We start from the raw sequence: 24,867 nt of genomic DNA, 5'->3' as shown, positions 1-24,867 counted from the left end.
TGCAAACAAAGTCTTATTGGAACACAGTCAGACTTAACTGCTTACACATCACCCACGGCTGCTCTTGTACAGCAGTGGAAGAGCTGAGTAGCTGTGACAGAGACCATATAGTTCACAGAGCCTAACATATTTACCCTCTGCCCTTTGCCTAAACATTTGCTGCCCCCATCTTAAAATATCAATAAAAATGCATTACAAAACAGAATACTGCTAAATTTGGTAAGGTAAAGTCAGAAATCCCAATCCTCTGCTTTGAAGACAGTATCTGATAGTAGCTGATAAATTTAGGATCTCTTTTAGGCCCAAAGGTATGAATGGAAGAGCAAAAAGTGGATCAGACTTGCAAAGTATCGTCTCAGTTGCATGTGGTGGGGTCTTCTGGGATGTGAGGAACCAGTATTTACCAAACTCTTTAGCATGACTTTCGTGTTTCTTGGAAAATGAGTTTGGATCAAATAATTTGGGAAACATAGGGCTGGACAAAGTTAAACAGGTTTTCTTTTCCTTAGTAACTTCTCAGGGGCCTGGACTGTACTCATGACGCACATTGGGAAGACTATTTCAGATCACTCAAAGAAAATATTTTCTCTACAAAATGCTGAATTACAAATGTAGATCATATCTATATTTCTATTTCTAAAGCCATAGCTAAATGATAGCAGATTAGCATAGATGAGTGGTCTTACTATATAATTTGTTTTCTCCTGTATTGAATATGAATAATTAAAAGGAATCTTAATTAGCTTTGCATGTCAACATTCCTTTCAGCTCTTTTATCAGTGTGTTTTCATTCTGTAGCATTGTGGCCTAGAAACTATGGTGTTTCTTTGAACAAAACAGTGAATAGGAAAACAGTCTAGAGAAACTTCTTCTCAAAGAGCGTAGTGATTAAAAAAAGAAACATTCAAATTTCTGAATCTAGTTAGAATTGTATCAGGACAATGGAAATCCTTCAAAGTTTTCTGAAGGTCTTCCAGCAAAGCATACGCACATTGCAGTACAAACGTAAGTTAAATAAAATACCGAGCTTAAAAACAGTGAAGCATTTTTGCACCAAAAATTCATCTTAAAATATGACAAAAAATAATGTTTTTTTTTCTTTTTGTTTAAGACTTAGACTCCTATAATGCTTTTGAAAAGAATTTAGCATGTGTTCTCATGAAGTTTTTGTTTCAAGTTGTAGTTATACTACTGTTAGCCAAATCACAGCAAAGAAAGGAATAAGTACACGCATATGACTCTAGCCCCCATACACTAAAAACAAAGAAACAAACAAAAAAACCCCCAAACTTTTATGAACTCAAAATCCTTAAAAATTTAAAAGTGATATATTTACATACTAGGAAGTTTCACAGATTATACTACGCCTAACATTTAGTAGGTGCTCACATACATTTTAAAATAAATGTTTAACAAGAAAGCCCCCAAATGGCTATACTGTCAAGGAGAAAGACAGAGGGTATCATGTTATGGAAAATATTATTTTATGGAAGATTGATGCAAAGTATACAGTTTAAACTGATTATTATATCAATTAGAATGGATATACCTCATTTAATATGAGAAGTCTAAATTACCTACAAGACAGATTCTGATTTTTAAGTGTATCCTGTCTGTTTAGAATTGATAATCAACAAAGCCTTCCAGACGAGCATAAAGAGTTTCAACCCTACCACTGACCACAAGGCAACCATAAGGTATGCAAAAGTCAAAGAAAATACATACGCTAACTGCTAAGACACAGTTGGACCAAAGTGGTCTTGAAAAGAATCCAACTATAAAAATGCGAATGTGATTAAAAATCAAAATAAAACTAAGAGAATCTAAGAATAGCTAAAAGCTATTCTATTAACTCCACCATACAGATTGAGGGTAACATCCAAACATCATGCATATTCTATTATTGTAATGTGTCTTTATCTTTTAACTCAAGAGATAGAATATTCTGTGATGCGTTTGCCTATAGCCAACAATAAAAATACAGTCACGTATACCTGTGAGGAATCTGGATGTATAAATTAAAGGGTACAGGAAAATATAGGCAATCCCCCATACATATGGTGATAGGTAAGAACACACCTTAGGGTTTTTTCCCATGTCTAATTTTTATGAGGCTTTATATTTGAGATGATTAGTGTCAAAATACACCCGTGGAATATTATTAAAATAATCACAACATTAAATGTATAAATAGTATGAAATATATCTTTAAGAGACATACCCATACTTGAAATTACAAACTAGGTTCCTGTGAAAACAAATCTACCTCCATAGTTTCTCTATAATACTTGTCAACAGTTGTTTCATGAGAACATCGACATCTTTGTAAATTCAAAATGCTGCTTAGGAAAGTGGTTTAGTGCCTGGAAATTCAATTAATCCACCACACTGTCAGCCAGCCACATGTGGCAAAAACACAGAAAGTCTGAACTCTTTTAAATTTCCAGCGTCTTTACTGCAGGGGACCAGTAAGGTTATTAGAACTGCCTATTTCTCTGTTTTGACTAAGTAGTCAAGATGGAATGGCTTCCTGCACTGCTGAAAGAATCTTTAGCATGAATAAAGAAAAATGATCTGACTGTAGTGGGGGGGGGGGGCATTAGACTGTGTTGTAAAGGAAATTCATTGAATCTGTGCATGTAGAACATAATAAAATAAAATAGTATGGGACAGTTCAGTTCCACCTGCAAGGAGATATTTTCCCAAGGTGTCCTCCCGCATTACGCTTTCGTGAATAGACATGACAGTGTTACATAATTACTCTTAACATTGGTTCCCCTCTTTCCCCAAAAGAGTTGATGTGGATAGAGGTTGTTGCTATATCAATGTTTGCTAATGACTCAGAAAATATGAGTGGGGAATATTTAGTCAATCAGGTCATCTGATTGCCTAATCATCCTTGGGTGAACTGAAAAACAAATGACAATATTGATTTAAATCTAGCTGATGGAAGAAAAGGATCCAAATCACCACTTAATCCAATCTATTGTGAAAACGGCCAACGTCAGATTTCCGTATCTACAAGCGTGTTATTTATATAATTGTTTAGCTATGTAGCTGAACATGATGACAGATATTTCACTGCTTTCAGAGGAAACTGGGCAGGGCCTCGATTTTAATCAAGGGGAGAGCAGACACTTATACAACGCAGTACCGTAACTGGATATATTAGAGGTTCAGCTGGGTGAAGAGCTGTGAAACATAGTGAAACACTTCGGGTCAGAGTCCAAAAGTTTGGAATTAAGCCTTGACCCACAGATTATCAGCTGAGTGACCTTGGTTAGTCAAGTCGTCTCTAAAAATACGCATTTTCTTAATTTAAAAATTAAAAATAGTAATACCTGCCTCCTTTCTCACAGTAATGTTGAAGAAATAGATAACGCGTGTATGAAAGTGCTTTCAAATCTTTCAGCTATGATGTTCAACATAAGGCATTATAAATTAGGCACTGTGGAACTGGATTTACTCTTTCAGACCCCGAGGGGAAGGAGAATTCAATCCAGCAATTGAAGCATGGGCGGTGGTCTGGAGGTCTCAGGACATCGATACCTCATTCGAGGGTCTTCATAATACTGTAATAATTAATAGCTAAGAGCATATTACAGTTTATAAAACACAACCAATATCTGTAATTTCATTTATTATTAATTTATTCCTAAAAATAAAGGCACTTAATCAGGTACAATATGATATAAAAAACTGAGTGTTTCAAAATCAATATAAATAGATTGTTGGAAACAGAACTATGAGCCCATGAGACTAACAAAATACAAATGACGTGAGTACCTGACACAGTGCTTGGCACATACCATGAAACTAAGAAATATCTGTCGAGCTAACTGAGTAAAAAGGTCATATATCTTCATGAAATAAGAATTCAGTGAGAAGTTTAAAAATGCAGATGGATGTCCATGACATATCCAACTATGCTCCCTGAGAGGGAAACAACAAAAACAAGATATTTTTATCCAACAGAACTCAAATGATTGCCTACAACCCAATTACATCTAGTATCATAGACCTGACGATGCCTTCAAGCCATCATTTCTAAATTAAATCACACAGAATTCATTGTGCTCAGGGTCACTCAAATGGTCTGAAAGGGCGTGTTCAACCACAAGTGTTAATTTATAATGCCTCGTTTTAATGCAGGACTTTACATTTCTCAAAGCATTTTCTCATATGCTTCCCATATGCTGGTTAAAACCACGTTGCAAGGTTGAGAAGATGACCTTACAACTCATGCCCACACACAACTGTACTCTCTTTTTTAGAAGGCTGTGTGTGGTGAGCTTATGCTGGTTTGCCCCAGCCACTTCTACATCTGGTCCTTGATCACATTTTCTCAGAAGTTTAACCAGGTCTGGGAAACAGAAGTTCCACTAACAGCATCCAGTTACTGGTTCAACAGACCCGTCATCAGCAAAAAAAGCCCATGCTCTCCCCTGGGGAGAGCTCTTATAACTAGGTATTTGCTTAAAACTAGCAGGCAGTATTTTACTACTTTGCACATGAAGATTCATTAGTCATATTACTCCTCTGGTTTAAAAAACCTGTACTAAGATCACATAGACATTGTTTTTATTTTAAAAGAATTCTGAAAAAGCTAACCATTGAAAACTGCTTGGAACACAATTATATGATTCCTTATTTTAAAAAGTATCTACATGAAATAGTGAGTCAATGTTAACTGCTAAGACTCTAATACACACCCACCCACCCATACACACACTTCTTTCAATGAAGTTAACATTCCAAGAAGTTTTGAAATACCATCTAAATTTTTAAAGGACATAAACTGGGAGAGCATCCCACAGTTTCAACCTACCTTTTGTGGCCACTCGGACACAGTCTATTTTGGTTTCCTGTGTCAAATAAAGAGGGGAAAAAAAAATCACTATTTGTGTTTTATTTAAAACAAATAAAACTATCTGTCATTCTATGTAAATGTCAATAAGGAATGATCTCATTGTTCTGAGTGTGGTGTTAATCACATGATGATCACTTCTGGAACCCCGCTCAGATACATGTTCACAAGATGATTACTACTTGAACCACGCTCAGATACATTTTCCAGCTCCAGACCTGGCGGCCATGGGCATTTCTGGAGCGGATGATGAATGAGGAGCTACTCCCAAAATGTTTCTGCCTAGTGGCCCTGGCTTCTTCAGATCCTTGCTTGCTCTCTGGGCAGATACTACTGGAGGAGAACTCAGGGTCCTAGATTCCCCCCCTTTTCACTGGCAAAAGTCAAGTCAGTGATGATACTTAGACTCATACTGTGAAGGAGGGTGGTATCTAGAAAACTCACACTTCTTTTTAAGGAGACTTATATCTTATATCTTACCAGAGTTCTGGGTTGGCCTGAACAGGAAAGGGGAAAAAATTCAGAAATGACTCCATAGTTTTTATTTTGTTTTCATCTTATCTTTCTAAAGCTGTTTTCTCTTAGAAAAAAAAAAGATACCTAATTTAGTCACAGCTATAGGAAGTATAAACTCTCGTGAAACCAAAGAAATGGGATAGAATATGCTGAAAAGACAGATGTTGTGTATCTCACAAAATTTTAAATGAGCTGAATGTATGTGTTGTAGCTATACTATTTTCCTGTAAAATAGTAAGCTAAGCAGAATTGCTGGCCAACTTTTGATAGCAGGTAAAAACTGAAAATAAAAACCATCGTGTTGACAATACATTCTTCCTACCAACACAAATACATTCATTTCTTTCCATAAATTTCTCTAGGTGAAAATAAGTTTAGAAAGAGAAAGAAAACCCCCATTTGTTCCAAGTTAAAACACACAAAAGCATGCCTTTATTTCTTATGACTATCTTCTTTAATCTATGTTCACATTAATAACTCTAAATAGCCTAAGTAAATAGCCATCTATAAAACTTACCCCATTGGCTCTACTAGCAGCTTGGAAATAAATTCTGTAGCTTTTATGGGGGAGAAGGGGAGTGTTCCAGTATCCATTGTATGTCTTATTATCACCAATAGTAAAAGGCTGAGCAGCTTGGAGACTGTTCGCTGGGAATTCTGCAGCAAAGTAGTACTGTGAGTTCAGTATTGACGCATTCTGGAAGTGAATTGGCACAGGGTAGCACTTCAAGATTTCTGTTGTCTTTTTAGTTCTTCGAGGACGTTCTTCCTCAACAACTACTTGATAGACGCTAGGGGAAAAAGCAGCACTATCAGTGATATTTTATGATAATTGAGCTGATTCCCTTTGCCTTTAATTGGGGCCCACCGAATATTCAAAATAAAGAATGCACTGGATATAGTCAATAATAAGTGCCTAGTACATAATGGATACTCACTCAACACTTCAACACTTGCTCAATGTAAGAGCGGGAAGGAGCTTAACATCTTCCCATAGAACTCTCTCACCTCTGATAATACAACGTATTGAGGGAAACAAAGTTCACGAAAATGAAAAAAAAAATTATATAACAATCTCTGCTGTTTATGTGAGCAGGACACTAAAATAATGTTTTTCTCACATGTAACTCAATTTACCTAATAAGTGAAATTATATTCACTGTAAGTTTATTTTTTAAAAAAAGGCAAAGTATTATTTTCTTCAATCACATCTGTATGAATGCACGTGAAGTTTTAACAAGTCACAAAACACAATACGTAATTCATGTTTAAGTAAAGTTTAACTTCCCATATTTTCTTATATTCTTTTGCCCTTCACCATATCAGATCAATGGAAAGAGATGATGTAAGGAGAGCAAAGAGACTGGAATTTCAAAAGCCTTCGAGTTACAAGCAGTTTCTAAGAATAGGTCATGAACCAGGTTATTTGAATTATATATAAAGATAAGATGGGGATGAGCATGCTCTGAAGATGCCTGCAAGGATAGGTGTCCCAGCACCTACCCCCCTTCCTCCCTGCCCCCTTCCAATGTCTGAATTTCAAAGTAGCCATAGGAGAATGGGACAAATCTTGAAGGGATGGATGTTTCTTTTTCTTTTTTTTTTTTTTTAAGATTTTTTATTTATTTAACAGAGATAGAGAGAGAGCACAAGTAGGCAGAGCGGCAGACAGAGGGAGAGGGAGAAGCAGGCTCTCCGCCGAGCAGGGAGCCCAATGCGGGGCTTGATCCCAGTACCCTGGGATCATTACCCGAGCCGAAGGCAGCCGCTTAACCGACTGAGCCACCCAGGCGCCCCGGGATGGATGTTTCTATTAAGATATATATTTTACCAGAATGATGAACATTTGTGCAGTTTTGGTGAAAAAAAGTTTCTGATACTGAGCAAAACTAACACTTGACAGCAGCTTTCAGAACTGAATCAGAATAGATTGATTCTGGCAAGGAAATGTACCTTGTTCTCACTGTATCAGAAAAGCACCATGACTCCCTGGAACAATCCTGCAATCCTAGAGTTGCTCATACGGGTCCTCATTATTGCCCAAGAAGAGCAGGAGAGAGGTGCCTAACAACCCCAGCTGCCTGGGGAGGGCCTGGAGCGGTCCCTCTTTGGGTGTTGCCCTTGTGAACTCTGAATGTGCACTCAGTGAAATCACCTATTTCTGGGAGTACAACTCCTTAACACATTCCATTACAGGAATGCAATGTAGCAGCTGCAGTTCAGTTTGTAATTCTGTCCAAATAAAAATCAACTGTTGTAGAACATCACAATGACTGCTCAGTAGACAGGTAGTACAATAGGATTACAGTACGATGATAAAGCAAATTCTGAGTGTGATGTAAACTTAAATAAAAACCAGAAATACTTCCTAACCTCTTAACATTAGAGACTTTCTATTGGTTATGTAAAACACTCCACCAAATCTCGTAGAATTCTGTGTGATGGATCTGACATGAAAGGATGTATTTAGGAAGAATCATCCTCTATGGAGGACAAGGAACACATATGGAGGTAAAGTGGACTTTGATTTCTCACCCCCTTCTCCCTGACTTCCTACATATATGGTTAGATGTGGTGATTTTAAAATATATCTGCAACTTCTTACACGTAGCCCATCAAGAATGGGGTTGGCCAACCTTAATGACAACATACAACCAAAAGAATGTAACAGTGGGACAATGGGTAACTCTCAAGGCATTGGTCAGAGGAGGCCATGCCATCTTCAGCCTGGTTCCCCAGGGAAGATAGTTTTCTGGAAGAAAAAGCCAGCCACCATGTATATGGTCCAATCACCCTGAACCTGCCACAGTGGAGAGGCCACATGCAGGCACTCTGCTCTGCAGTCCCAAAGAGCTCCCAGCCAACAGCTGGCATCACTGATGCCCATGTGTGTGGACCATTGTGGAAGGCCACATGGCTGAACATCACATGATGGCAGCCCCAAGACCCCAAGCAGGAACTGTGCAGACAAGCCTTTGCTGGCCCACAAAATCATAGCAAAATAGAAATGTTATTTTCAACTGCTGAGTACATTTGCCCGAGAGCAAATCTAAAGATTTATTTATTTATTTGAGAGAGCGAACAAGCATGAGTGGGGGGAGAGGGGGAAGAGAATCTTCAAGCAGACTCCCAGGTGAGCGTGGAGCCAGACACGTGGCTTGATCTTACGACCCTGAGATCATTAACGTTTAATTTATGTGAGATCATGACCTGAGCCGAAACCAAGAGTCAGATGCTTAACTGAGTCACCAAGGGCCTCTCAAAATTTCACTTTAAAAACAACTCTGTAAAACTCATATACTACACAAAGTGGAAATGTGAAGATACATGTGAAGAAAAAATTTGCAGAAATTATTCCATACAGGAAGTGCTAGGCTGGGAGACTTGCACAGGTCAGCTTTATTTTCCTTTATACATCAGTAAAATATTACTGATGTGAAAACTGGGGTTCAGAGGTGAAGTGCCTTTTCCATCTGGGGCTCACAGGGGATGAAGTAGCAGACGTGGTCTCATGACCATCAGACAAGGCAGTACTAGCATCACCTGTAAAAGTCCTGGTTAAGGGGCTCATGTGAACTGTCTGCCCCATGGGCATCTTCCCCTCTTATGCAGACACAATTGACACACAAACTGGTCCCCACCTACTTCTCAGAATCAACTGACTTTGAGTATTGTATATTCTTTCTCGTTTATCACATAAACAGAGCTATAGATGGTAATTTCACCTTTGACCTCAACTCACTCTCCCATCTCTTGCTGAGTCATTAATAATTTCCAGGGAGGATGCTCCTGGATCTGCAGCTGAGGCCAGCACCTGGCTGGCGTCCTCTCCAGCTCTTGATTCCAACCAGCAACTCTGTCACCAATGGCACCAAGGACAGTAATCACTCACTTTTCATTTCCAACTCCTCTAGATGAAAGACTAGCACAACCACTTCCAGACCGTCCAAGTGCCACCATCTTGAATTCTCCTATCACAAACACCTTGTCCTCTATTCCTTCACCTTGGCCTGGACCCAAGTTTGTTCTTGAAATGCTGTTCTCCCCAACACACAGAAATCCTTCGCCACTCTCAGCAGATGACCCTACGTCATAAAAAGATTGAGACCCTCTCATGAACCTTCTCTCAGGGGCTTATGATCTGCTCCCCCATTTTGATGTACTCTTGCTTTGCTCCACACTCACAAAAATATGTTTCTTGTAAAGACTACTAATCATTTGTGTCTATTTATCAATATTTTCAAAAACCTCACAAGTTCCTGGAGGAACAGGTCTGTGATTTAGTCATCTCTATCTCAGCACACTTTGAAGTGGACCATGAGGCACATATTTTTGAAAGCATAATATAATCCACAAGTAATTTCTATTTTATATACATTATATGTAGTGGTAGGGAAGAAATACACTGGTAATCACAAATATGCCCTGCTTTACTAAAATTTAATACTAAGTTTATTTTGTATTCATTTCTTGAATACCCAAGCGCAAAGAGAAGAAGAAATTATCAAGAAACAGGTTTCATGGAGTGCCTGGGTGGCTCAGTCGTTAAGCGTCTGCCTTTGGCTCAGGTCATGATCTCAGGGCCCTGGGATCAAGCCCCGCGTCAGGCTCCCTGCTCCGTGGGAAGCCTGCTTCTCCCTCTCCCACACCCCCTGCTTGTGTTCCCTCTCTCACTGTGTCTCTCTCTGTCAAATAAATAAATAAAATCTTAAAAAAAAAAAAAGAAAGAAACAGGTTTCATGATGAGAGGATGCTGGTTAGATTGTAAGTTTATGCAAGAAAACCCACGATTAAATAATGAGCCCTGAGAGAATCAAACACTGCCTCCTCTGTTTTTCTATCCCCTTCTCACACCTTCGTCTCTTACTTCCCATTCATCTTTTCCCCAACTTTGCTAGTATGTGTGCTGTGCTGTGTGTATATTTACTCATTTATTAACTTAAGAAATGTTTTTGAACACCTACTATGTACCAGGCACTGCCCTATTTTAACTTGAACAATATAATATTTGACATTTCTGAATGAAAGAAAATTTTGTTTTGTGACTTAAATGCCATCTATGTGAATATGGGCGGAAGAAATTAATTTTTCCAAGCAGGAATTTTGTGAGGATTAGATGAAAACTTGAGAATTAAATGATCATTTAATGGGTCCCCACTGCAGCCAGCTGATATGTTATACACTCTGCTCCACTCCAGATATATTACTTTTTAAATGGCTACCATCTACTCATATTCAGATATATTAAAGGAAGAACTAAGTTGACTAGAGCAATTTCAGACCTAAAATGTCTTTTCATCCTTGCTCCACAAGAGATATTAGATTTGCAAGCATCCAGACCTCAAATCTATTTGCTCTTTAATAATTTAAGCACTGAAAGGTCAAGCAGCTCTTTTCTATTCCCCTTTATCAACGTCCAAGCGCTAACGAAAAATAGCTAAGTCCTATCTGCTGCCCAATTGCCACACATTGCTGTCTTCCTGATGGAAATTAACACATTATTGGCACCTAGGTCAATGGCACCTCAACAGAACTCTCTGATATGTTTTTCATTGGTGCAAATAACATCATTTCACTAGTGAATTTCATAAAATCTGTCCAACCACAATTGGAATCTCAAAAAGTAGCTTTGAAAATCTCTCTGAATGGTTTTTCTAAGAAGATGATTAAAAAGAGCAAGTTCTCGAGGATGGAAAACCAAGCAGAAGTTTCTAGCTTAGTGAGCTGAATTAAAATTCTATTATCCTTCTAATGTATTACTCATGCTCCCTTTGTTTATTAAAGTTACACCGTCCCTATCCTGATTCCTCCACTATTCTGGAATTTAAAGTAACATAAAATCTTCCTATGGCATTTGCAATATGAAGGCACAATCCATAGGGAAGATGAATCTGCCAAAACTGTGACATCACTATATCATAACTTTCTTATGGAATGAAATTTAATTTAAAGTTTAATTTATGCGAGGCTTTCCTACAACAAAACTCTAAGGCTTTTACAAGGAGAATAAGAAATCTGCATTTATATAGACTAGCACATGAAGTATAACCTAGAAAAGAACATCGGAACATCTTTCATGTACTCTGTTAAACTTGAAAGTTCAAATGTGATGAGATATTTTTGGTTTTTTCTAACTTTGAAGATGTTGAGGGGAAGCCTGCTGCAGAGTTGAAATTGACTTTAAAATTTTGGTCTTAATTCATTTCAAGATTAAACACTTAGTTGTTAAGTCCATTTTTCTTATCCACTTATTCTATTTCTTATCAGCATAAAATACTGGAAGGTTATCCAACCGGATAGCAGAACAGGGGGTGAGGAGGAGTGGGGAGAGGGAGAGAAGTTAACAATCCATTTCATTGTTGCTTTTGCTAATCCTTTAAAGTCCGCACTTCTGATCATTTCAAGGACTTAGAATATTGTTCATTTCATGGTACCTAACAGTGCCTTTTAGCTTGATTTGCAATTTTTGGTAAAACCATCTATTCTATATGTATAAAAAAAGAATAAAGACTGGTATTTCTGTCTTCCTGAAGATTACTTTTTGGGGGGCAATAGAAAATGAAAGTATAAATTAGATGCAAAGCATGTAAAATAAATGTGTAATTAAAGTTTACTGCCATGTAACAACACAGAATTTATTTTCTTCCTGTTTTTGGTTTGATCCTTCCCCTTCCCAAACCAAAGTTTGGTCCTAAACCTGTCAGCACTTACTGGAACAACACCCTAATAATTCAAACAACCTCGTACAACTAAACTAAGCTTTAAAAGTATTGTCGCCAGTTAAAAATTAGGGGGATAAAAGGTCAGTTCAATATGTTCAATATGTTTACCGCCATGACTAGGATTCTTCAGAGTCCTTCATGTAACACTAGCGCTGAGAGTTGCTGAACTGACACAGTCCCGTTCATTAAGTCACTAAATGATGACTGATAACTAGTTTTGCACAGAGAGTGGGCACTGGGTAACACACCACGCAGCATAAATAGACCTGGGGGGTTGGATATTTTATGTTAGCAACTTTAATTTCTCTTTGTCCTACTCTGTTCCAGATTAAGATTGGCCATAAATTGTTTTGGAATATTTGTGGGACACCACAAATATATTTTACGTTCTCTCAGCCATAATTCATCACAAGGAGCTTGCCTAGCATCTGTAAGTTACTGGTGTTTTGTGTGTCTGTGTGTGTGTGCACGCACGTGTGTGTGCATGCATATATGTGTGCATGTGCAAGCATGCCTGAGCGTGCGGTCCGATACCCTGCTGCTCTGCTAGTTAGTGATAAAATCTGATATAATAAAATATTAATTACAGCTGAAAGGTTGGGTGAGAAATATGAAGTCAATTACAGTTCCATATTGTGAACAAAGGGCAGGAAGAAAAAAGTCCTTTAGTTATGGAGGTTTGGGATAATAAAGGAACAACTAAAACATTAGACTCAGGCTGAGCAGCTCTGTAAAAGGCCACCTGTTATTAATCTTCACAACAGGCACCAAATTTCAAGTAAATTAGTCCTAGATGGAACCTCTTTAAGAATGATTTCTCCCCGTTTTAACAAACGAAGACATTTTCCTTTACAGATTTTATTTCACTTAAGCTAATCATAATTTAATCATCACAATTTCATAACAAACATATGATGGTAAAAATTATAATTCAAGGTTGGCTACTATTATGAAAGTATGTTTTCTTAAAAAGCACTAGTGATTTGAATAAAAATGGAAATCAAATACCATCAAAGCCACACTAAATGTTTTCATTATTGCATGTTTGTATTATATTCAATTCAGAATCTTTCGGTCCCTAAAAGGAATAATACTGCAGGCTAGGTGAGCTGGAAAATAAATGCCACCATCCAAAAGGCAGGGAAAGATAATTCTCATATGGTGTTACTCATATGTGGAATATAAGAAATAGTGCAGAGGATCATAGGGGAAGGGAGGGAAAACTGAATGGGAAGAAATCAGAGAGGGAGACAAATCATGAGAGACTCCTGACTCCAGGAAACAAACTGAAGGTTGTGGAAAGGGAGGTGGGTGGGGGGTGGGGTAACTGAGTGACAGGTATTAAGGAGGGCATGTGATGTGATGAGCACTCCATGTTATATGCAACTAATGAATCACTGAACACTACATCAAAAACTAATGATGTACTGTATGTTGGCTAATTGAATTCAAATAAAAAAAATTACAAATAAAAAAACCAAAAAACAAAAACAAAAAAACAAAAGGCAGGTGAACCAAAGGTGGGTGCCATAGAGAGAACACTGAACTGGGAGTCACCATACCATAGGCAAGTGGGTCCAGCTTTGCCACTAAATCATCGACTAACCAATAAGATCCTTTCAAGATCTAATATTTTATAACTCCTGGCACAAGATTAGGCAAGTCTCTACATCAATACATGAGAAGACAATTATTTCATTCATGTGTCCTCCATCCTTCCTTTTTACAATATTTATCATGTTTCAAGCATGGTACCAGGCACGAGGGAAGAACAGGAAGAGGAATTTGGCATAGACTGTCCCTGTCCTTGAGAAGACCAGCCTAAGGGTATTAGAAATAGGTCACTCAAACAAAGAACTGCTGTGACAGGGACCTGATCTGGGTTTGTACCAGGTGTAATGGAATGCAGGGGAAGAGTGATGATGTTTAAGCCAAGCTCTTACAGCATCTCTTCATTGAGGACATCTGGGCTGGACCTAGTGCCTGAACATTCCCACCAGTAACACCCAAAGACTGTTGTCCTGCCTAGGGCCACCAGCTTTCTTCCCAAATTAAAAATAAAGGCATGACAACAAACAAAAAAGCTAATGTCTTTAGATCCCCTATATAGTCCCCACTCTCTCCAACCACTGGTACTAACAAAACCCCACCGGAGTTCCAACAAGCTTTAACCTCAGACTCACTAATGACTGCTTGCAACAGCTTCCAAGAACCTGTAAGGACCCTTTATCAATAAATAGTACAGCAGACTGAAGGTAATGGGCTGTGCCCTAGGTTGGATACCTCCCCAAGTGCTGCCCCAAGAGTTCCCTGAAAACTGCCTTGGAGGGCATGCCAAGCAGGGCTCCTTGTCTTGACCCCCATGGCCACCTGTGAGGACCAAGACACGAGCTGCCTCTGCTCTCTGGGGGTGGGTGGGGAAAGAAGCCCACAAACATGCAGTCCTGGTTTCTGTTCCGCTCTATGTAGCTCTCTCCAAATCGCTGTCAGGCCAATTTGCAACTATTCTTTCTGCCGTGTATGATCAATCCTCAGGTTACGAGATCCATCGTTTCTCAATGTCAGTATTTCAACTGATATCCATGTTAATCATTAAGGTCAAATCAAAATACTACAGCTGTGGGTTTTTTTTTTTTTTTTTTAGAGATTTTATTTATTTATTTGAGAGAGAGAAAGAGAGAGAGCGCGCGCACAAGCAGGGGGAGAAGCAGAAGGAGAGGGAGAAGCAGGCTCTCCAAAGAACAAGGAGCCCGATGTGGGAATTGATCCCAGGACCCTGAGATCATGACCCGAGCCGAAGGCAGATGCTTAACCAGCTGAGCTACCCAAGTGCCCCTACAGCTGTGTTCTGTTGTGTTTTGGGGTTGGGGGTGGTTGTCGAGTTTGGCCCTGAGAGCCATTTCCGGCTGCCCCTGTCCACCGGCAGCCTCTCTGCTTTATGGAAGGTCCAGCTGCTGTCCTGAGCTTGGGGCCTCTGCTCCCTGGTGCACCTGCCGCGGAGACCCTGGTAATAAGACCGGAGCTCTGATCTAATACATAGAATCCTTCAGAGGAGATTATGTTGAAGAGGAGAAAATTTGAAAAATAGGGGAAGGAAAGCTATGCACTATATTTTTATGCACAAAAAGCAAGTTTGAAATGGAGTTTGAGGGAAAGTTAAATTAAGTTTCATTGTATAAATGCTCAAATACATCTACTCTATTATTATTATCTTCCCTTGCCATTTTTAAAGCTTTTCAAGGGTTCTTGAAGAACAAACTTAGTTTCCAAAATGAATTTTCAAAGAGATGACTGACATTGTCATCCTAGAAGCAACATTAATAAAAATGATCTTTGTTTCCTGGCAGTAAAGGAATCCAGAGTATTATTTTTTAATACAATAAAATTCACCTAAAATCAGGTGGGGGAAGGATGGTGGTGGTGGTAATAAGAGATTTAGCACCTTTTGTTAACACACACTGTTGCAATTCAGCTATAAGAAGTAATAAAAAAAACCAAGCCCAATATAGTAATATAGAATTGAAGTTTTACCATTGAATGACATTTTGGTCTTTGTGATTATGTGTATCCCAATGAAAAAAAGGAAAAAAAATTAGGTTGGAAATCAGATATTTAGAGCTCTTCTCCTTAAAGAATTTAAAGAATAGAACCAGATAGAACCTTTCAAAAGGTTCAAGCACTGACAAAAGAACATTTAGCCCCCAAATTTATGATGCTCCTGTAGTTCACATTTCTTCAAGAAATAAGAGGGAGCAATTAAAAAGCCACTAATAAGCATTTCAAAAGAACTGGTATCTTTTTTTCTTCATTCTCTGGAGACTATTAAGAATGGTGAAATGAAAAAGAACACATATATCAACAACAAAAAAGACTAATTTGATCAAAACAATCCAATACACTAAAGCAAATTTGTTTAATCCAAGTCCTCCAAGTACTCAAAACTGTACTGCTAAACAATGAGTAAGTTGTAATGGGAGTTGGGCTTCACCAAAAAAAGAAACAAATAAGTTGGTTTCAAAATAATAACGAAGAGAACAACATGAAAAAACCCTCCTAACCTCTAAGAGGTAACAGGGGTAAACCCCAAAGATTCCAATGATCATAATCTAAAATTGAAGGTGTAATTAACATGATTTCTTAACACTAGAAGAGACAATGAAGAGAGGATATTAATTTGCAATGTGGCCCACGTCTGCAAAGGAAGGTGTAACCAGGCTGGGTTCCTGAGAGAGTCTGCAGGGAAGAGGTCTATGGGCCGAGGAGGGATGCTCCTGGGAGGGAGAAGGTGCCTGACATGCATTTGGCTTCACTGGTCACATGGGGCTGCACAGGGAGAGTTCACCTCCCCAGACCTTAGTACCTCCTGTGCACAAGGATGCTGGCATCTGATGAGGATGTCTGCTCTTGATGGTTAGAAACCATTTCGTAAAGGACCGAGCATTGGCCTGGCACATGATAGCTACTCAGTCCAAGTCACAATAATTATTCATTATTTATTATCGTAATTATTATTCCTGTATGACAGACTGCTCAGATAATAACTGAAGTTCAGGAATATTATAGTAGGACCTAGTGGGCAGAAGGGGCCACCACATTATCTAGGTAATGTTATTGCCATCAGTATAGGCCAGAATAGCATCAATAATAAATAAGAAAAGCTTTCCTACGTTAAGCAGATAACATCTGTGTTAGATACTATCCTGAGTGCTTTGCTGACTGTTATTCTTTCAGCTGTCCTCTGAGGTAGATTATTACTCGTATCTGACTGATGAGGGGAATGGGACTCAAAAGAGTTACATGACTTGCCCAAGGTTAACAGTGTAAACACGCACCAGGATTTAAACCCAAGACCATCAAACTCCCTTCGGTGGTTGGCTACATTGTTTATGATTCTGAATACCTTTGTGCCTTCCTTCCCAGAAAAGAGCTGGTATTTGTAACTACTCCATCCAATAGTGGTTGACAGAACACAAGGTCTTCTGAAACTTTGATGATTTTTTGAAATGAACTTACAGTATTAATACACACAGCTCTTACAACTTCCATAAAATTACTGTCAAAATATGGGTTACCTTTAGAACATAGATCCTATTTATTTATTATTTTTTTAAGATTTTATTTATTTATTTATTTAGAGAGAGTGCGAGCAGGGGGAGGGGCAGAGGGAGAGGGAGAGAGAGAATCTCAAGCAGACTCCGTCCACACTGAGCATGGAGCCCAATGCAGGGCTCTATCTTCAACCCTGAGATCATGACGTGAGTTGAGACCAAGAGTTGGGAGGCTTAACTGACTGAGCCCCACCCATGCACCCCTAGAACATAGATCCTATTTAAGTGATAATCACAGTAAATGGGCATAAATGTTAAAGGACAGTGATGATTAGAAATCTGAAGTTTATAGGGGTGGAGCAAGATGGCGGAGGAGTAGGAGACCTGGATTTTGTCTCCTCTCAGGAATTCAGCTGGATAGGGATCAAACCATTCTGAACACCTACGAACTAAACAGGAGATCGAAGAAAAGAAGAGCAACAACTCTCTGAACAGAAAAGTGACCACTTTCTGGAAGGTAGGACGTGCGGAGAAGTGAATCCGAGGCGATATTCGGGAGGATAGACGGCGGGGGAGGGGCCTCCGTCGGCCGCTTCTGGCAAGTGATAGAGCCGCGGAGCTCACAAAATCGGAACTTTCAGAAGTCTGCTCTGCTGAGGGACGTCACTCCGGTGGCTAAGCAGGGGGTGGAACCCTCGCAGGACAGTGTGGTCTCAGGACCCTCGGGGTCACAGAAAGACCAGGGGTGCCTGAGTGTGTCAGAGCTCCCAGGTATTGGAGCGGGAAAGCTGGCTGCAGAGACGGAGCCGAGGAGCGGGCTCTCAGCTCGGGGTTGCCATAAACCATGATCCGCGGCACAGTCGGGCCACTGCTCCTCCAGCAGGGACCCAACAAGCGGCAGATCCGGAGAGACTCATCTTTTTCCCCCGGGAGGAGCGGCGCGGGAGCGCACCGCAGGGATCTGCTGGGTTTGGAGACTCCACACGGGGTCAGGTGCCAGAGATAGAAACACTTGGTCACAGGCCGGGTGAGCACGGAGTGAGGCCGGAGACCGGGGAGACGGGAGTGACTGATGGCTTTTCTCTGGGGGCTCACTGAGGAGCGGGGCCCCGAGTTCTCGGTTCCTCCGGGGCGGAGATTGGGAGGCCGCCATTTTCACTCTCCGCCTCCAAAGCTGTACGGAAAGCTTGCAGGGAACAAAAGCTCCGGAGAGCAAACCCGAGCAGATTACTTAGCCCCGACCGGCAAGGGCGGGGCAATTCCACCTCCGGCAAAGACATTTGGAAACCATGGCAACAGACCCCTCCCCCAGAAGATCAGCGAGAACAGCCAGCCAAGACCAAGTTTACCCATCAATGAGAACGGCAGAACTCCAGCGCTAGGGGAATAATGCACATAGAATTCATGGCTTTTTTACCATGATTCTTTAGTCTTTCAAAGTTAATTTTTTTTAACTGTTTTTTTTTTTTAATTTTTCTTTTTCCCTTTTTCAACCAACATCTTATCAATCCCTTTTTTAAAAAAACATTTTTATTTTTCATTTTTAGAGTCATATTCTATCCCTTCATAGTAGTTACCCGTATTTTTGGCATATATATATAAGTTGTTCTCTCTTTAAAGTTTTGAGATAGTTTCTTCTAACAGATCAAAATATACCCTAAATCTCTAGTGTATGGTTTTTTCTGCTCCCCTGCCTGATCACATTCTCTGCCTTTTTTTTTTCTTTTTTCTTTTTTTTTTAATCCTCTTCTTTCTTTTTTCAAACAACTTATCAATTCCTTTTATAAAATTTTTTTATAATTTCCATCTTTACAGTCATATTCCATCCCTTCATCATATCAACCCTTATTTTTGTACATATATAAGTTTTTCTTTCTTTAAAATTTTGGGAGGCACTTTCTTCTAACAGACCAAAATACACCCAAAATCTAGTGTGTGGCACTGATCTATATACCAGCCTGATCATATTTGATCACATTCTGGTTTTTTTTGGTTTTGTTCTGTTTTTGTTTATTTTTATCTTTATCTTTTTCTTTTTCTTTTTTCTCTTTTTCCCTTTCTTTTCCCCCTGCTTCAGGTCTTTTCTGATTTGTTTAGAGTATATTTTCTGGGAACGTTGTTACCCTGTTAGCATTTTGTTCTCTCATTAATCTATTCTCCTCTGCACAAAATGACAAGACGGAAAAAATCACCTCAACAAAAAGAACAAGAGGTAGTACCGACTGCCAGGGACCTACTCAATAGGTACATTAGTATGATGTCAGATCTAGAGTTCAGAATCATCACTTTAAAGATACTAGCTGGGCTTGAAAAAATCATGGAAGTTATTAGAGAAACCCTTTCTGGAGAAGTGAAAGAACTAAAATCTAACCAAGTCGAAATCAAAAAGACTATTAATGAGGTGCAATCAAATGTGGAGGCGCTAACTGCTAGGATAAATGAGGCAGAAGACAGAATCAGTGATATAGAAGACCAAATCATGGAAAATAAAGAAGCTGAGAAAAAGAGAGATAAACAACTACTGGATCACGAGGGCAGAATTCGAGAGATGAGCGATACCATAAGATGAAACAACATTAGAATAATTGGGATCCCAGAAGAAGAAGAAAGAGAGAGAGGGGCAGAAGGTATAATGGAGCAAATTACAGCAGAGAACTTCCCTAATTTGGGGAAGGAAACAGGCAACAAAATCCAGGAAGCACAGAGAAGCCCTCTCAAAATCAATAAAAATAGGTCAACACCCCGACATCTAATAGTAAAACTTACGAGTCTCAGAGACAAAGAGAAGATCCTGAAAGCAGCTCGGGAGAAGAGATATGTAACCTAAAATGGTAGAAACATTAGATTGGCAACAGACCTATCCACAGAGACCTGGCAGGCCAGAAAGGACTGGCAGGATATATTCAGAGCACTAAATGAGAAAAATATGCAGCCAAGAATACTACAGCCAGCTAGGCTGTCATTGAAAATAGAAGGAGAGATAAAAAGCTTCCAGGACAAACAAAAACTAAAGGAATTTGCAAACACGAAACCAGCCCTACAAGAAATCTTGAAAGAGGGGCGCCTGGGTGGCTCAGATGGTTAAGCGTCTGCCTTCAGCTCAGGTCATGATCCCAGGGTCCTGGGATCGAGCCCCGCATCAGGCTCCCTGCTCCTCAGGAGGCCTGCTTCTCCCCCTCCCTCTGCCACTCCCCTTGCTTGTGTTCCCTCTCTCGCTGTCTCTCTTTCTGTCAAATAAATAAATAAAATCTTTAAAAAAAAAAAAAGAAATCTTGAAAGGGGTCCTCTAAGCAAAGAGAGAGCCTAAAAGCAACATAGACCAGAAAGGAACACAGACAATATACAGTAACAGTCACCTTACAGGCAATACAATGGCACTAAGTTCCTATCTTTCAATAGTTACCCTGAATGTAAATGGGCTAAATGCCCCAATCAAAAGGCACAGGCTATCAGACTGGATTAAAAATCAAGACCCATCGATATGCTGCCTGCTAGAGACTCATTTTAGACCCAAAGACACCCCCAGGTTGAAAGTGAGGGGGTGGAAAACCATTTACCATGCTAATGGACACCAAAAGAACGCTGGGGTGGCAATCCTTATATCAGACAAATTAGATTTTAAACCAAAGACTGTAATAAGAGATGAGGAAGGACCCTATATCCTACTTAAAGGGTCTATCCAACAAGAAGATCTAACAATTGTAAATATCTATGCCCCTAACATGGGAGCAGCCAATTATATCAGGCAATTAATAACAAAAGCAAAGAAACACATCGACAACAATACAATAATAGTGGGGGACGTTAACACCCCCCTCACTGAAATGGACAGATCGTCTAAGCAAAAGATCAACAAGGAAATAAAGACTTTAAATGACACACTGGACCAAATGGACTTCACAGACATATTCAGAACATTCCATCCCAAAGCAACGGAATACACATTCTTCTCTAGTGCCCATGGAACATTCTCCAGAATCGATCACATCCTAGGTCATAAATCAGGTCTCAACCGGTACCAAAAGATTGGGATCATTCCCTGCCTATTTTCAGACCACAATGCTTTGAAACTAGAACTCAATCACAAGAGGAAAGTCAGAAAGAACTCAAATACATGGAGGCTAAAGAGCATCCTACTAAAGAATGAATGGGTCAACCAGGAAATTAAAGAAGAATTAAAAAAATTCATGGAAACCAATGAAAATGAAAACACAACTATTCAAAATCTTTGGGCTGCAGCAAAGGCAGTCCTAAGAGGAAAGTATATAGCAATACAAGCCTTTCTCAAGAAACAAGAAAGGCCTCAAGTACACAACCTAACCCTACACCTAAAGGAGCTGGAGAAAGAACAGCAAATAAAGCCTAAACCCAGCAGGAGAAGAGAAATAATAAAGATCAGAGCAGAAATCAATGAAATAGAAACTAAAAGAACAGCAGAACAGATCAACGAAACTAGGAGCTGGTTCTTTGAAAGAATTAACAAGATTGATAAACCCCTGGCCAGACTTATCAAAAAGAAAAGAGAAATAACCCAAATCAACAAAATCATGAATGAAAGAGGAGAGATCACAACCAACACCAAAGAAATACAAACAATTATAAGAACATATTATGAGCAACTCTATGCCAGCAAATTAGATAACCTGGAAGAAACGGCTGCATTCCTAGAGATGTATCAACTTCCAAAACTGAACCAGGAAGAAATAGAAAACGTGAACAGACCTATAACCACTAAGGAAATTGAAGCAGTCATCAAAAATCTCCCAACAAACAAAAGCCCGGGGCCAGATGGCTTCCCAGGGGAATTCTACCAAACATTTCAAGAAGAATTAATACCTATTCTTCTGAAACTGTTCCAAAAAATAGAAATGGAAGGAAAACTTCCAAACTCATTTTATGAGGCCATCATTACCTTGATCCCCAAACCAGACAAAGACCCCATCAAAAAGGAGAATTACAGACCAATATCCCTGATGAACATGGATGTAAAAATTTTCACCAAAATACTAGCCAATAGAATCCAACAGTACATTAAAAGGATTATTCACCACGACCAAGTGGGATTTATCCCTGGGCTGCAAGGTTGGTTCAACATCCGCAAATCAATCAACATGATACAATACATTAACAAAAGAAAGAACAAGAATCATATGATCCTCTCAATAGATGCAGAAAAAGCATTTGACAAAGTACAGCAACCTTTCTTGATCAAAACTCTTCAGAGTATAGACATAGAGGGTACATACCTCAATATCATAAAAGCCATCTATGAAAAACCTACAGCGAATATCATTCTAAATGCGGAAAAACTGAGAGCTTTCCCCCTAAGGTCAGGAACACGGCAGGGATGTCCACTATCACCACTGCTATTCAACATAGTATTAGAAGTCCTAGCCACAGCAATCAGACAACAAAAAGAAATAAAAGGCATCCGAATCGGCAAAGAAGAAGTCAAACTCTCACTGTTTGCAGATGATATGATACTTTATGTGGAAAACCCAAAAGACTCCACCCCAAAACTGCTAGAACTCATACAGGAATTCAGTAAAGTGGCAGGATATAAAATAAATGCACAGAAGTCAGTGGCATTCCTACACACCAACAATAAGACAGAAGAAAGAGAAATTAAGGAGTCGATCCCATTTACAATTGCACCCAAAACCATAAGATACCTAGGAATAAATCTAACCAAGGAGGCAAAGGATCTGTACTCAGAAAACTATAAAATACTCATGAAAGAAATTGAGGAAGACACAAAGAAATGGAAAAACGTTCCATGCTCATGGATTGGAAGAACAAATATTGTGAAGATGTCAATGCTACCTAGAGCAATCTACACATTCAATGCAATCCCCATCAAAATACCATCCACTTTTTTCAAAGAAATGGAACAAATAATCCTAAAATTTGTATGGAACCAGAAAAGACCCCGAATAGCCAGAGGAATGTTGAAAAAGAAAAGCAAAGCTGGCGGCATCACAATTCCGGACTTCCAGCTCTATTACAAAGCTGTCATCATCAAGACAGTATGGTACTGGCACAAAAACAGACACATAGATCAATGGAACAGAATAGAGAGCCCAGAAATGGACCCTCAACTCTATGGTCAACTCATCTTTGACAAAGCAGGAAAGAATGTCCAATGGCAAAAAGACAGTCTCTTCAACAAATGGTGTTGGGAAAATTGGAAAGCCACATGCAGAAGAATGAAACTGGACCATTTCCTTACACCACACAAAAATAGACTCCAAATGGTTGAAAGAACTCAATGTGAGACAGGAGTCCATCAAATCCTTAAGGAGAACACAGGCAGCAACCTCTTCGACCTCAGCCACAGCAACTTCTTCGTAGAAACATCGCCAAAGGCAAGGGAAGCAAGAGCAAAAATGAACTATTGGGACTTCATCAAGATAAAAGCTTTTGCAAAGCAAAGGAAACAGTCAACAAAAGACAACCGACAGAATGGGAGAAGATATTTGCAAATGACATATCAGATAAAGGGCTAGTATCCAAAATCTATAAAGAACTTATCAAACTCAACACCAAAAGAACAAATAATCCAATCAAGAAATGGGCAGAAGACATGAACAGACATTTTTCCAAAGAAGACATCCAAATGGCTAACAGACACATGAAAAAGTGCTCAGTATCACTCGGCATCAGGGAAATCCAAATCAAAACCTCAATGACATACCACCTCACACCAGTCAGAATGGCTAAAATTAAGAAGTCAGGAAGACAGATGTTGGCAGGGATGCGGAGAAAGGGGAACCCTCCTACACTGTTGGTGGGAATGCAAGCTGGTGCAGCCACTCTGGAAAACAGTATGGAGGTTCCTCAAAAAGTTGAAAATAGAGCTGCCCTACGACTCAGCAATTGCACTACTGGGTATTTACCCCAAAGATACAAAAGTAGGGACCCGAAAGGGTACGTGCACCCTGATGTTTATAGCAGCAATGTCCACAATAGCCAAACTATGGAAAGAGCCAAGATGTCCATTGAGAGATGAATGGATAAAGAAGAGGTGGTATATATATACAATGGAATATTATGCAGCCATCAAAAGGAATGAGATCTTGCCATTTGCATCGACGTGGATGGAACTGGAGGGTATTATGCTGAGTGAAATAAGCCAAACAGAGAAAGACATGTATCATATGACCTCACTGATATGAGGAATTCTTAATCTCAGGAAACAAACTGAGGGTTGCTGGAGTGGGGGGTGGGGTGGGAGGGATGCGGTGACTGGGTGATAGACACTGGGGAGCGTATGTGCTCTGGTAAGCACTGTGAATTGTGCAAGACTGTTGAATCTCAGATCTGTACCTCTGAAACAAATAATGCAATATATGTTAAGGAAAAAAAAAAAGAAGATAGCAGGAGGGGAAGAATGAAGGGGGGGAAATCGGAGGGGTAGACGAACCATGAGAGATGATGGACTCTGAAAAACAAACTGAGGGTTCTAGAGGGGAGGGGGGGTGGGAGGATGGGTTAGCCTGGTGATGGGTATTGAGGAGGGCACGTTCTGCATGGAGCACTGGGTGTTATGCACAAACAATGAATCATGGAACACTACATCTAAAACTAATGATGTAATGTATGGGGATTAACATAACAATAAAAAAATTTTAAAAAAAAGAGATAGAAATCTGAAGTTTATTATCAAAAGCAGGGAATAAAGGAATCCAGAGTAAATAGCAATCTAGCCAACATG

At 39.5% G+C, this 24,867-nt stretch overlaps 1 protein-coding gene across 1 annotated transcript in view; it reads right to left on the bottom strand.

The window, feature by feature from the left end:
* Nucleotides 1-24,867, bottom strand: part of PTPRM (protein tyrosine phosphatase receptor type M) — a 777,319-nt gene that overhangs the window by 244,357 nt on the left and 508,095 nt on the right. The window contains exons 12-13 of the mRNA XM_036100805.2: nucleotides 5,901-6,174; nucleotides 4,829-4,865 (exon numbers count right to left, since the gene is read on the bottom strand). Of these exons, the coding sequence (XP_035956698.2) occupies nucleotides 4,829-4,865; nucleotides 5,901-6,174 (311 nt within the window). The remainder of the gene's footprint in view (nucleotides 1-4,828; nucleotides 4,866-5,900; nucleotides 6,175-24,867) is intronic.

Source organism: Halichoerus grypus, chromosome 13 (genome assembly GCF_964656455.1).
Source record: "Halichoerus grypus chromosome 13, mHalGry1.hap1.1, whole genome shotgun sequence".
NCBI lineage: Eukaryota > Metazoa > Chordata > Mammalia > Carnivora > Phocidae > Halichoerus > Halichoerus grypus.
Note: the sequence above shows the minus strand (reverse complement) of the source record. Positions and strands in the feature narration are given on the sequence as shown.